This window comes from Mizuhopecten yessoensis, unplaced genomic scaffold (assembly GCF_002113885.1).
Source record: "Mizuhopecten yessoensis strain PY_sf001 unplaced genomic scaffold, ASM211388v2 scaffold207, whole genome shotgun sequence".
Classification (NCBI taxonomy): Eukaryota; Metazoa; Mollusca; class Bivalvia; order Pectinida; family Pectinidae; genus Mizuhopecten; species Mizuhopecten yessoensis.
Window position 1 is genome coordinate 399,120 of NW_018403431.1, and position 13,789 is coordinate 412,908.

The window sequence follows — 13,789 nt, forward strand, 5'->3', positions numbered from 1 at the left end:
CCCCCCCAATGTAGTGTCGTTATACTATGTCCATTCAACACCGGCAGGTCCTGCCACGATGCACAAATGTTTCACTTCATATTGATACAAAATGTTTTACTTTAGATGTTCTTAACATTGTATGCATTAGGGACAAATAATGAAAGATGAACGTAACACACACACAGGTGGTAGCACCTTTAACAGTTGATTAACTGCTGGGTCCCTCTAGGACTTGTCGGTGATTGTAGGAGCCAACGAGTTGGAAATCCAAATAGTCTAAATAGCTGTACAAACAGAGGCAGGTTCGTAAAACCCCGTTGATTAATGAATTTTCAAAATTGATAGGAGTATTGATTAACAGCATGAGCGCTTCATGGTAAAACAAATATAGTGCCAAATGTGCGTGAAGAAAGAAGATTTTGCCGTATTTCTGCTAATAATTCCTACATCCGTCTGACCTGACAGTGATGATGATTAATCATTACTCCTATACCAATCTGCCCCCGCTTGACGTTACGTTTTTCTTTGGCAGGTGGTGGCGGAAACCCTAAAGGTCGCTGGCGAGGCCGGTGAAGTTATAGTTCGGAAGGCAGTGGAATACGAGGCAGACATGATTGTAACCGGATGTCGTGGTTTGGGCCAGATCCGGCGGACGATGATGGGCAGTGTTAGTGATTATATCATCCATCACGCTCATGTCCCCGTACTTATCTGTCGTCACGAATGAATGACGTCATCATATTCTAATGGGAAATTTACTTCGAAGACATGTACCATATTAAAGATTAGTAATTGTGTGGTGATTTCAACATTTTGACTTTAATATCGGGATTTTTAATTACATTCATGCCAGTATGAAGAAAAATTGAGTATAGTATAATTATATGAATCCCGCTATGAATTCCTGTTGGCCAATATCGACTTGAATGTTAAAAAGCTCACTTATATACATTTATCACATCGCCCTGTTATCCAGTGAATTCGCCCGTGTAATATTTTTACATATGTCACTAGTGTAATATACCCTGGAGCGTTTTTCATTGACTGTGCCAGTCAGAAATCGATGGTGACGTCATAATATGGACAATGACGTGACGTCATAAATTGTGAATTGCGCAACAAAATGGCTGTCTCTGTTTGGTTAAGCCCTCTACATTATGGCTTTAAAACCTGTCAAAATCCTATATATGTTTAATTTCATAGTTAATATAACTAGCCGAGTAAAAGTACTGTACTAACGTTTACAGTGTTGATGTGTGTCTGTACCGCAAAAGATATTTTTGGAACAGGTTAAAATCACCTTGATGTTTGTATTTTGCGACGATCTAATCTATTTAAGAAGGGAGGAGACGAGAAACGCGGTCATACATGTAGTCCTATGAACGCAATTCAACTGATTCATATGTTGTATATGGTTATAAATGGTATCAGGGTTATATTTTCAGTTACAAGAGGCAGATTTACAACATTATTAGCAAGTTCAACTTATACCGTTTCTAATTTTTGTTTTCGTTCTGCAAGTAAAAAAAACGCAAGGTCGAGATATTACATATTTACGAGATTAGATTTGCTTCGGGTCATGCCAAGAACAGATGTTACGATGATTTACTAACCAGACGGGATGCTGCAAGTGTACAGTAAACGTAGATAGTTTATGCTCAGTTACAGGCGGTCACAGTATGATTGTCCAGACATACTGTAGTAGCAGCATTGCTGCGGCCTTAATAAACCTTTACTGTAAATATGTATAGACGAGATGATACGGTTTCATAGATCGATGGTATATATCAACAGACGGAGAGATGCTTTGGCTTAACGCATTGCCCTTGTAAAACGGTCTTAAATGAGTTAGAAACAGCGTTTATACACAAACACTTCGTTCACCATTTTAAAATTAACCTTGGAATGTCGGGCCATAAAATGGTTGTGCTGATCTGTATGGATGGAAGCAAACACTCGGATTACGCCCTTAAATGTAAGTATACTCCTTAACATAGCATTTTTTTCCGTTTATTACATAGGTAACTGTTTTGTAGGACAGTTCTGTCTGAATAATTATATATACATGTAACTGTAACTGTGGACGGATTGGTCCAGTGGTTAACACTCCGGCCTTCCACGCAGGCGACCGGGGTTCGACCCCCGAAGTCGTCGTACGCATGGATATTCAGAGAAGGTATTTTTCTCCTGCCCACACAACTCCCAAAACCCAAGTGGGGTATAAATTGTTCTGAGGTGGATGTTGCGGTATCTGTGAAGTAGCATTCAAGTGAGGTTGCACTATAAATGATGCCGTTGGAAGCACGGTCCCACTACAAACAAAACACATTACATCTCCAGCACACACGCAGGCATACACACATAGGTATTCGAGATATTAGCCAGGTGGCATAGAACTAGTAGTAAACGGCTGATAAGACAGCTCCTGCGAATGTACTTTAAAGCGCTTTAGAGTGGCTTATGTTAGCTAGACAGGGCGCTATATCAAATGTTGTATATTATTATTATTATTTAACTGTTCTATAGGACTGTTCTGTCTGATGAATTTTACAACGAATTAAAACACACTTGTGTGCTATTTTTATATGGAACATGGAAGAATGTAGAACTAGGACTGTTCTGTCTGTACACATACAAGTAACTAAGCTGTAGTACTGTTCTGTCTGTACACATACAAGTAACTAAACTGTTCTGTAGGACTGTTCTGTCTGATCAATTTTATATACAACGAATAAAAACACACTTGTGTGTTTTTTTTATATGGAACATGGAAGAATGTAGAACTAGGACTGTTCTGTCTGTACACAAACAAGTAACTAAGCTGTAGTACTGTTCTGTCTGTACACATACAAGTAACTAAACTGTTCTGTAGGACTGTTCTGTCTGATCAATTTTATATACAACGAATAAAAACACACTTGTGTGTTATTTTATATGGAACATGGAAGAATGTAGAACTAGGACTGTTCTGTCTGTACACATACAAGTAACTAAGCTGTAGTACTGTTCTGTCTGATTATATACAATTTTCTATCTGTACACATACAAGTCACTGTTCTGTAGAACTGTTCTGTCTGTACACATACAAGTCATTGTTCTGTAGGACTGTTCTATCTGATTATATATAACTGTTCTGTCTGTACACATACAAGTCACTGTTCTGAAGGACTGTTCTGTCTGATAATATATAACTGTTCTGTCTGTACACATACAAGTCACTGTTCTGTAGTACTGTTCTATCTGATTATATATAACTGTTCTGTCTGTACACATACAAGTCACTGTTCTGTAGTACTGTTCTATCTGATTATATATAACTGTTCTGTCTGTACACATACAAGTCACTATTCTGTAGTACTGTTCTATCTGATTATATATAACTGTTCTGTCTGTACACATACAAGTCACTGTTCTGTAGTACTGTTCTATCTGATTATATATAACTGTTCTGTCTGTACACATACAAGTAACTAAGCTGTAGAACTGTTCTGTCTGATTATATATAATTCACATACAAGTAACTAAACTGTTTTGTAGAACTGTTCTGTCTGATTATATATAACTGTTCTATCTGTACACATACAAATAACTAAACTGTAGTACTGTTCTGTCTGTACACATACAAGTAACTAAACTGTAGTACTGTTCTATCTGATCATACAAGTCACTGTTCTGTAGAACTGTTCGGCCTGATTATATATAACTGTTCGGTCTGTACACATACAAGTCACTGTTATGTAGGACTGTTCGGACTGTTTATATATAACTGTTCTGTCTGTACACATACAATATAACTAAACTGTAGTACTGTTCGGTCTGATTATATATAACTGTTCTGTTTGTTCACATACAAGTAACTAAATTGTAGGACCGGTCTGTATGATTATATATAACTGTTCTGTCTGATTATATATAACTGTTCCGTCTGATCATATATAACTGTTCTGTCTGATTATATATAACTGTTCTGTCTGTACACATACAAGTAACTAAACTGTAGTACTGTTCTATCTGATTATATATAACTGTTCTGTGTGTACACATACAAGTCACTGTTCTGTAGAACTGTTCGATCTGATTATATATAACTGTTCTGTCTGTACACATACAAGTCACTGTTCTGTAGTACTGTTCTATCTGATTATATATAACTGTTCTGTGTGTACACATACAAGTCACTGTTCTGTAGAACTGTTCGATCTGATTATATATAACTGTTCTGTCTGTACACATACAAGTCACTGCTCTGTAGTACTGTTCTATCTGATTATATACAACTGTTCTGTGTGTACACATACAAGTCGCTGTTCTGTAGAACTGTTCTGTCTGATTATATATAACTGTCACTGTTCTGTAGAACTGTTCTGTCTGATTATATATAACTGTCACTGTTCTGTAGAACTGTTCTGTCTGATTATATATAACTGTTCTATCTGTACACATACAAGTCACTGTTCTGTAGGACTGTTCTGTCTGATTATATACAAATGTTCTATCTGTACACATACAAGTCACTGTTCTGTAGAACTGTTCTGTCTGATTATATATAACTGTTCTATCTGTACACATACAAGTCACTGTTCTGTAGGACTGTTCTATCTGATGATATATAAATGTTCTACCTGTACACATACAAGTAACTAAACTGTAGTACTGTTCTGTCTGTACACATACAAGTAGCTAAACTGTAGGACTGTTCTGTCTGTACACATACAAGTAACTAAACTGTAGTACTGTTCTGTCTGATTATATATAATTCACATACAAGTAACTAAACTGTTCTGTAGGACTGTTCTGTCTGATTATATATAACTGTTCTATCAGTACACATACAAGTAACTAACCTGTAGTACTGTTCTGTCTGTACACATACAAGTAACTAAGCTGTAGAACTGTTCTGTCTGATTATATATAATTCACATACAAGTAACTAAACTTTTCTGTAGGACTGTTCTGTCTGATTATATATAACTGTTCTATCAGTACACATACAAGTAACTACCCTGTAGTACTGTTCTGTCTGTACACATACAAGTAACTAAACTGTAGTACTGTTCTATCTGATTATATATAACTGTTCTGTCTGTACACATACAAGTCACTGTTCTGTAGTACTGTTCTATCTGATTGTATATAACTGTTCTGTGTGTACACATACAAGTCACTGTTCTGTAGAACTGTTCGGTCTGATTATATATAACTGTTCTGTCTGTACACATACAAGTCACTTTTCTGTAGGACTGTTCGGTCTGTTTATATATAACTGTTCTGTCTGTACACATAAGTCACTGTTCTGTAGAACTGTTCGGTCTGATTATATATAACTGTTCGGTCTGTACACATACAAGTCACTGTTCTGTAGTACTGTTCCATCTGATTATACATAACTGTTCTATCTGTACACATACAAGTCACTGTTCTGTAGTACTGTTCTATCTGATTATATATAACTGTGCTGTGTGTACACATACAAGTCACTGTTCTGTAGAACTGGTCTGTCTGATTATATATAACTGTTCTGTCTGTACACATACAAGTCACTGTTCTTTAGTACTGTTCCATCTGATTATACATAACTGTTCTATCTGTACACATACAAGTCACTGTTCTGTAGGACTGTTCTGTCAGATTATATAGAACTGTTCTATCTGTACAAATACAAGTCACTGTTCTGTAGAACTGTTCTGTCTGATTATATATAACTGTTCTGTCTGTACACATACAAGTCACTGTTCTGTAGTACTGTTCCATCTGATTATACATAACTGTTCTATCTGTACACATACAAGTCACTGTTCTGTAGGACTGTTCTGTCAGATTATATAGAACTGTTCTATCTGTACACATACAAGTCACTGTTCTGTAGAACTGTTCTGTCTGATTATATATAAATGTTCTCTCTGTACACATACAAGTCACTGTTCTGTAGAACTGTTCTGTCTGATTATATATAACCGTTCTATATGTACACATACAAGTCACTGTTCTGTAGGACTGTTCTATCTGATTATATATAAATGTTCTATCTGTACACATTCAAGTAACTAAACTGTAGTACTGTTCTGTCTGTACACATACAAGTAACTAAACTGTAGTACTGTTCTGTCTGATTATATATAATTCACATATAAGTAACTAAACTGTTCTGTAGGACTGTTCTGTCTGATTATATATAACTGTTCTATCTGTACACATACAAGTAACCAACCTGTAGTACTGTTCTGTCTGTTCACATACAAACAAGTCACTGTTCTGTAGAACTGTTTTGTCTGATTATATATAACTCTTTTGTAGGACTGTTCTGTCTGATTAATACATAACTGTTCTGTATGTACACATACCAGTCACTGTTCTGTAGAACTGTTTTGTCTGATTATATATAACTGTTTTGTATGTACATATAAAAGTAACTAAACTGTATAACTGTTCTGTCTGATAATATATAACTCTTTTGTGGGACTGTTCTGTCTGATTATATTTAACTGTTCTGTCTGTTCACATACAAACAAGTCACTGTTCTGTAGAACTGTTTTGTCTGATTATATATAACTCTTTTGTAGGACTGTTCTGTCTGATTAATACATAACTGTTCTGTAGGTACACATACAAGATAATAAACTGTAGTACTGTTCTGTCTGTACACATAGAAGTAACTAAACTGTAGTACTGTTCGGTCTGATTATATATACCTGTTCTGTCTGTACACATACACGTCACTGTTCTGTAGGACTGTTCGGTCTGATTATATAGAACTGTTCTGTCTGATTATATATATATAACTCACATATAAGTCACTGTTCTGTAGAACTGTTTTGTCTGATTATATATAACTCTTTTGTAGGACTGTTCTGTCTGATTAATACATAACTGTTCTGTATGTACACATACCAGTAACTAAACTGTAGGACTGTTCGGTCTGACTATATATAACTGTTCTGTCTGATTATATATCCCTGTTCTGTCTGTACACATACAAGTCACCGTTCTGTAGGGCTGTTCTATCTGATTATATATAACTGTACACATACAAGTCACTGTTCTTTCGGTCTGTTTATATATAACTGTTCTGGCTGTACACATACAAGTAACTAAAATGTTCTGTAGGACTTTTCGCTCTGATTATATATAACTGTTCTGTAGTACTGTTCTGTCTGATTATATACAATTTTCTATCTGTACACATACAAGTCACTGTTCTTTCGGTCTGTTTATATATAACTGTTCTGGCTGTACACATACAAGTAACTAAACGTACACATACAAGTCACTGTTCTTTCGGTCTGTTTATATATAACTGTTCTGGCTGTACACATACAAGTAACTAAAATGTTCTGTAGGACTTTTCGCTCTGATTATATATAACTGTTCTATCCGTACACATACAAGTAACTAACCTGTAGTCCTGTTCTGTCTGTACACATACACGTCACTGTTCTGTAGGACTGTTCGGTCTGATTATATCTAACTGTTCTGTCTGTACACATAGAAGTAACTAAACTGTAGTACTGTTCTATCATTATATATAACTGTTCTGTCTGTGCACATACAAGAAACTAAACTGTAGTACTGTTTTGTCTGATTATATATAACTGTTTTGTATGTACATATAAAAGTAACTAAACTGTATAACTGTTCTGTCTGATAATATATAACTGTTCTGTATGTACACCTACAAGTCACTGTTCTGTAGAACAGTTCTGGCTGATTATATATAGCTCACATACAAGTCACTGTTCTGTAGGACTGTTCGGTCTGATTATATCTAACTGTTCTGTCTGTACACATACAAGTCACTGTTCTGTAGAACAGTTCTGGCTGATTATATATAGCTCACATACAAGTCACTGTTCTGTAGGACTGTTCGGTCTGTTTATATATAACTGTTCTGTCTGTTCACATACAAGAAACTAAACTGTAGGACTGTTCGGCCTGATTATATATAACTGTTCTGTCTGATTATATATAATTCACATACAAGTAACTAAACTGTTCTGTAGGACTGTTCTGTCTTATTATATATAACTGTTCTATCTGATCATACAAGTAACTAAACTGTAGTACTCTTCTCTCTGATGATATATAACTGTTCTGTATGTACACCTACAAGTCACTGTTCTGTAGAACAGTTCTGGCTGATTATATATAGCTCACATACAAGTCACTGTTCTGTAGGACTGTTCGGTCTGTTTATATATAACTGTTCTGTCGGTACACATACAAGTAACTAAACTATAGGACTGTTCGGTCTGATTATATCTAACTGTTCTGTCTGTACACATACACGTCACTGTTCTGTAGAACTGTTCTGCCTGATTATATATAACTATTATGTCTGTACACATACAAGTAACTAAACCGTAGGACTGTTCGGTCTGATTATATAGAACTGTTCTGTCTGTACACATACAAGTCACTGTTCTGTAGGACTGTTCGGTCTGTTTATATATAACTGTTCTGTCGGTACACATACAAGTAACTAAACTATAGGACTGTTCGGTCTGATTATATCTAACTGTTCTGTCTGTACACATAGAAGTAACTAAACTGTAGGACTGTTTGGTCTGATTATATATAACTGTTCGATCTGTACACATACAAGTAACTAAGCTGTAGGACTGTTCGGTCTGATTATATAGAACTGTTCTGTCTGATTATAAATAATTCACATACAAGTAACTAAACTGTTTTGTAGAACTGTTCTGTCTGATTATAAATAATTCACATATAAGTAACTAAACTGTTCTGTAGGACTTTTCGCTCTGATTATATATAACTGTTCTATCTGTGCACATGCAAGTAACTAAACTGTAGGACTGTTTGGTCTGATTATATATAACTGTTCGATCTGTACACATACAAGTAACTAACCTGTAGTCCTGTTCTGTCTGTACACATACAAGTCACCGTTCTGTAGGGCTGTTCTATCTGATTATATATAAATGTTCTGTCTGTACACATACAAGTATCTAAACTGTAGGACTGTTCGGTCTGCTTATATATAACTGTTCTGTCTGATTATATATAGCTATTATGTATGTACACATACAAGTAACTGAACTGTAGGACTGTTCGGTCTGATTATATAGAACTGTTCTGTCTGATTATAAATAATTCACATACAAGTAACTAAACTGTTTTGTAGACCTGTTCTGTCTGATTATATATAACTGTTTTGTATGTACACATAAATGTAACTAAACTGTATAACTGTTCTGTCTGATAATATATAACTCTTTTGTGGGACTGTTCTGTCTGATTATATTTAACTGTTCTGTCTGTTCACATACAAGTAACTAAACTGTAGAACTGTTCTTTCTGATAATATATAACTGTTCTGTCTGTTCACATACAAACAAGTCACTGTTCTGTAGAACTGTTCTGTCTGAGTATATATAACTGTTCTGTTTGTACACATACAAGCCACTGTCCTGTAGAACTGTTTTGTCTGATTATATATAACTCTTTTGTAGGACTGTTCTGTCTGATTAATACATAACTGTTCTGTATGTACACAGACAAGATAATAAACTGTAGTACTGTTCTGTCTGATTAATATATAACTGTTCTGTCTGTACACATACACGTCACTGTTCTGTAGGACTGTTCGGTCTGTTTATATATAACTGTTCTGGCTGTACACATACAAGTAACTAAAATGTAGTACTGTTCTGTCTGTACACATACAAGTAACTAAACTGTAGTACTCTTCTCTCTGATGATATATAACTGTTCTGTATGTACACATACAAGAAACTAAACTGTAGTACTGTTCTGTCTGATTATATATATAACTGTTTTGTATGTACACATAAAAGTAACTAAACTGTATAACTGTTCTGTCTGATAATATATAACTGTTCTGTATGTGTACATACAGAACAGTCATATATAATCAGACAGAACAGTCCTACAGAACAGTTTAGTTACTTGATATTAATCAGACAGAACAGTCCTACAGAACAGTTTAGTTACTTGATATTAATCAGACAGAACAGTAGTACAGTTTAGTTTCTTGTATGTGTACATACAAAACATTTATATATAATCAGACAGATATATAATCAGACCGAACAGTCCTACAGTTTAGTTACTTGTATGTGTTCTGTCTGATTATATATAACTGTTTTGTATGTACACATACAAGAAACTAAACTGTAGTACTGTTCTGTCTGATTAATATATAACTGTTCTGTCTGTTCACATACAAGAAACTAAACTGTAGTACTTTTTCTGTCTGATTATATATAGCTGTTCTGTATGTACACATACAAGTAACTAAACTGTAGAACTGTTCTGTCTGATAATATATAACTCACATACAAGTCACTGTTCTGTAGGACTGTTCTGTCTGATTATATATAACTGTTGTGTCTGTACACATACAAGTAACTAAACTGTAGTAGTGTTCTGTCTGATTATATAGAATTGTTCTGTCTGTACACATACAAGTAACTAAACTGTAGTACTGTTCTGTCTGATTATATATAACTGTTCTGTCTGTACACATACAAGTAACTTAACTGTAGTACTGTTCTGTCTGAGTATATAGAACTGTTCTGTCTGTACACATACAAGTAACTAAACTGTAGTACTGTTCTGTCTGATTATATATAACTGTTCTGTCTGTACACATAGAAGTAACTAAACTGTAGTACTGTTCTGTCTGATTATATAGAACTGTTCTGTATGTACACATACAAGTAACTAAACTGTAGTACTGTTCTGTCTGATTATATATAACTGTTCTGTCTGTACACATACAAGTAACTAAACTGTAGAACTGTTCTTTCTGATAATATATAACTGTTCTGTATGTACACATACAAGTAACTAAACTGTAGTACTGTTCTATCTGATTATATATAACTGTTCTATCTGATCATACAAGTAACTAAACTGTAGTACCGTTCTATCTGATTATATATAACTGTTCTATCTGATCATACAAGTAACTAAACTGTAGTACTGTTCTATCTGATTATATATAACTGTTCTATCTGATCATACAAGTAACTAAACTGTAGTACTGTTCTATCTGATTATATATAACTGTTCTATCTGATCATACAAGTAACTAAACTGTAGTACTGTTCTATCTGATTATATATAACTGTTCTATCTGATCATACAAGTAACTAAACTGTAGTACTGTTCTATCTGATTATATATAACTGTTCTATCTGATCATACAAGTAACTAAACTGTAGTACTGTTCTATCTGATTATATATAACTGTTCTATCTGATCATACAAGTAACTAAACTGTAGTACTGTTCTATCTGATTATATATAACTGTTCTATCTGATCATACAAGTAACTAAACTGTAGTACCGTTCTATCTGATTATATATAACTGTTCTATCTGATCATACAAGTAACTAAACTGTAGTACTGTTCTATCTGATTATATATAACTGTTCTATCTGATCATACAAGTAACTAAACTGTAGTACCGTTCTATCTGATTATATATAACTGTTCTATCTGATCATACAAGTAACTAAACTGTAGTACTGTTCTATCTGATTATATATAACTGTTCTATCTGATCATACAAGTAACTAAACTGTAGGACCGGTCTGTCTGATTATGTATAACTGTTCTGTGGGACTGTTCTGTCTGATTATATATTACTGTTCTTTAGGACTGTTTTGTAGGAGTACATATTAGTGTTTAGTAGGAAGTTCTGTCTGATAACAATATTCATGTATATGTTACTCTACCACTAAACATACTACTTTTTATTCACTAAGAACACTAGCATATCATTGTATACATGTGTTATACAATGGTGCCATTCAGCATATCGACTATTAATATACTAACATTATCACAAAAGGACATCAGTATAACATCCGATATGACGACCCCAAACTACATCCATGTATGTATATTTGTACCTGATACTGTATACCCCTGACCCCAAGCTACGCATACCCGATGTAATGTCTCCAAGCTACATGTACCCAGAGACATATATATATATGTATTACATACGTCTCTGATATACCCGATATATCGTTCCATAGATGTATGTATTTGACATATCGTCTCCAAACTACGACGAAGTACCCGACATATCGCCCCAAAGCTACATATACTCGAAATATCGTCCACGAGCTTCATTTCCCCAATATATATTATCCCCATGGTACATCACCCCTTAGTTACATTTACAAGTGTACCCGGATTATTGTCCCAATGCTAAATGTGCACGCATACATATACATGACATATCGTTCCAAGTTAATATTTACCTGACATATTTTCCTAAGCTACAAATACCCGACATGTTGTCACCAAACTGCATATTCCCAAAACAATGTTCTCAATCAACATTACCAGAAAAAATTCCAGCTACTTTTACCCGACATATCGTCCCAATGCTAAATGTACACGACATATCGTCTCAAAGATACATACATTCGACCTATTGTCTCTAGGCTACATTGCGATATACTCGACATTCGCCCCTAGCTAAATAAATCCCACATGTCGTTTCCAGACTCATACATGTATGTCCACGTTAGATACCCCAAGCTATAAATATCCGACCTGGAGACCCTAAGACACGTCTTGCCGACATAGAGACCCCAAGCTACAGCTGTACATATATCCGACAGTGGACGAATTTTCTACCTTTTACAATACCCTTTAAAGTTGGATTAATATTCCTGTTGACAGCGTTCTCCAATCAGGCATCCATTAACTGACATGACGGCAGATATATAATGTATATACACCGCTCGAAGGTATTCCAGAGGGAGTGTGGACGTGGACAGTCATTAGCAACACATGTGTGATCAAACGACTCCAAGTGTGCATACTGCAATCACGCGCTCAGCAGGAATCATATCAAATATCGAAATTGATTTTGTTATCTTGTCCTTATTTGTAGTGCTGCTCTTCTCAAAGAGTGATTTGTTTTCTATTCATTAAAACTGAGGCGAATTCAAAACTGTTCGATGATGTTAACTAGACACGTGCAGGATGCAAGCACTTTTCTCTCTTTCTCGTAATTAGAATTAGATATTAACTTATGGTATTTTATAGATTACCGGGACCACATCCACCAGCAGAGCAACAGAGTTTATGTCGTACACTGCGCACATTACCACACTGAACATTGGCAGAGTGAGTATCCACTAACACTATCATCGACTCTACATGGGTCCATATAATTGTCGATTGTTTTTCGATCAGTGACCTCTGATAACAAACCAGACAAGTATCGATTATTTGTTGTTTTCTGAAGTGAGAGGAAGATTGAATCAGGTTATCTACCGTTTTATCTTATACATGATATTTTGTCATAAAACAGCGTTCTCTATGACGCCCGCTGATTCTGCCGTTCTTCAGTCAATGATCGACAAGGATATCGAGAGAATAAGCAAGGTCGTAACGCATCTCAAGGCCACCATCGATGATCTCCAGGTAAATAAGGCCACGAGGCACGTATGCGTCATCATTAGTGATCTTTAGGTGAGGAAGAGTAAGCATGGTCGTGGTGCACGTGAATGTCATCATTAGTAATCTTAAGATGAGGAAAAGTAAGCGTGGTCTTGGTACATGCATGTGAATGACATCATTAGTGATCTTTAGGGGAGGAATATTAAACATGGTCGTGGTGCACGTGAATGCCATCATTAGTGATCTTTAGGGGAGGAAGATTAAACATGGTCGTGGTGCACGGGAATGCCATCATTAGTGATCTTTAGGGGTGGAAGATTAAACATGGTCGTGGTGCACGGGAATGCCATCATTAGTGATCTTTAGGGGAGGAAGATTAAACATGGTCGTGGTGCC

The 13,789-nt window shown here is 35.3% G+C and overlaps 2 protein-coding genes across 2 annotated transcripts in view; both read left to right on the forward strand.

Annotated features, from left to right (window-relative positions):
- LOC110461630 (universal stress protein Slr1101-like) overlaps positions 1–997 on the forward strand; it is a 16,278-nt gene extending 15,281 nt beyond the window's left edge. Inside the window, exon 4 of the mRNA XM_021515215.1 lies at positions 515–997. Coding sequence (XP_021370890.1) covers positions 515–709 — 195 coding nt within the window. The 3' untranslated portion in view covers positions 710–997. The remainder of the gene's footprint in view (positions 1–514) is intronic.
- A 618-nt stretch (positions 998–1,615) lies between these two features.
- LOC110461694 (universal stress protein YxiE-like) overlaps positions 1,616–13,789 on the forward strand; it is a 31,985-nt gene continuing 19,811 nt past the window's right edge. Inside the window, exons 1-3 of the mRNA XM_021515342.1 lie at positions 1,616–1,957; positions 13,037–13,117; positions 13,305–13,417. Coding sequence (XP_021371017.1) covers positions 1,888–1,957; positions 13,037–13,117; positions 13,305–13,417 — 264 coding nt within the window. The 5' untranslated portion in view covers positions 1,616–1,887. The remainder of the gene's footprint in view (positions 1,958–13,036; positions 13,118–13,304; positions 13,418–13,789) is intronic.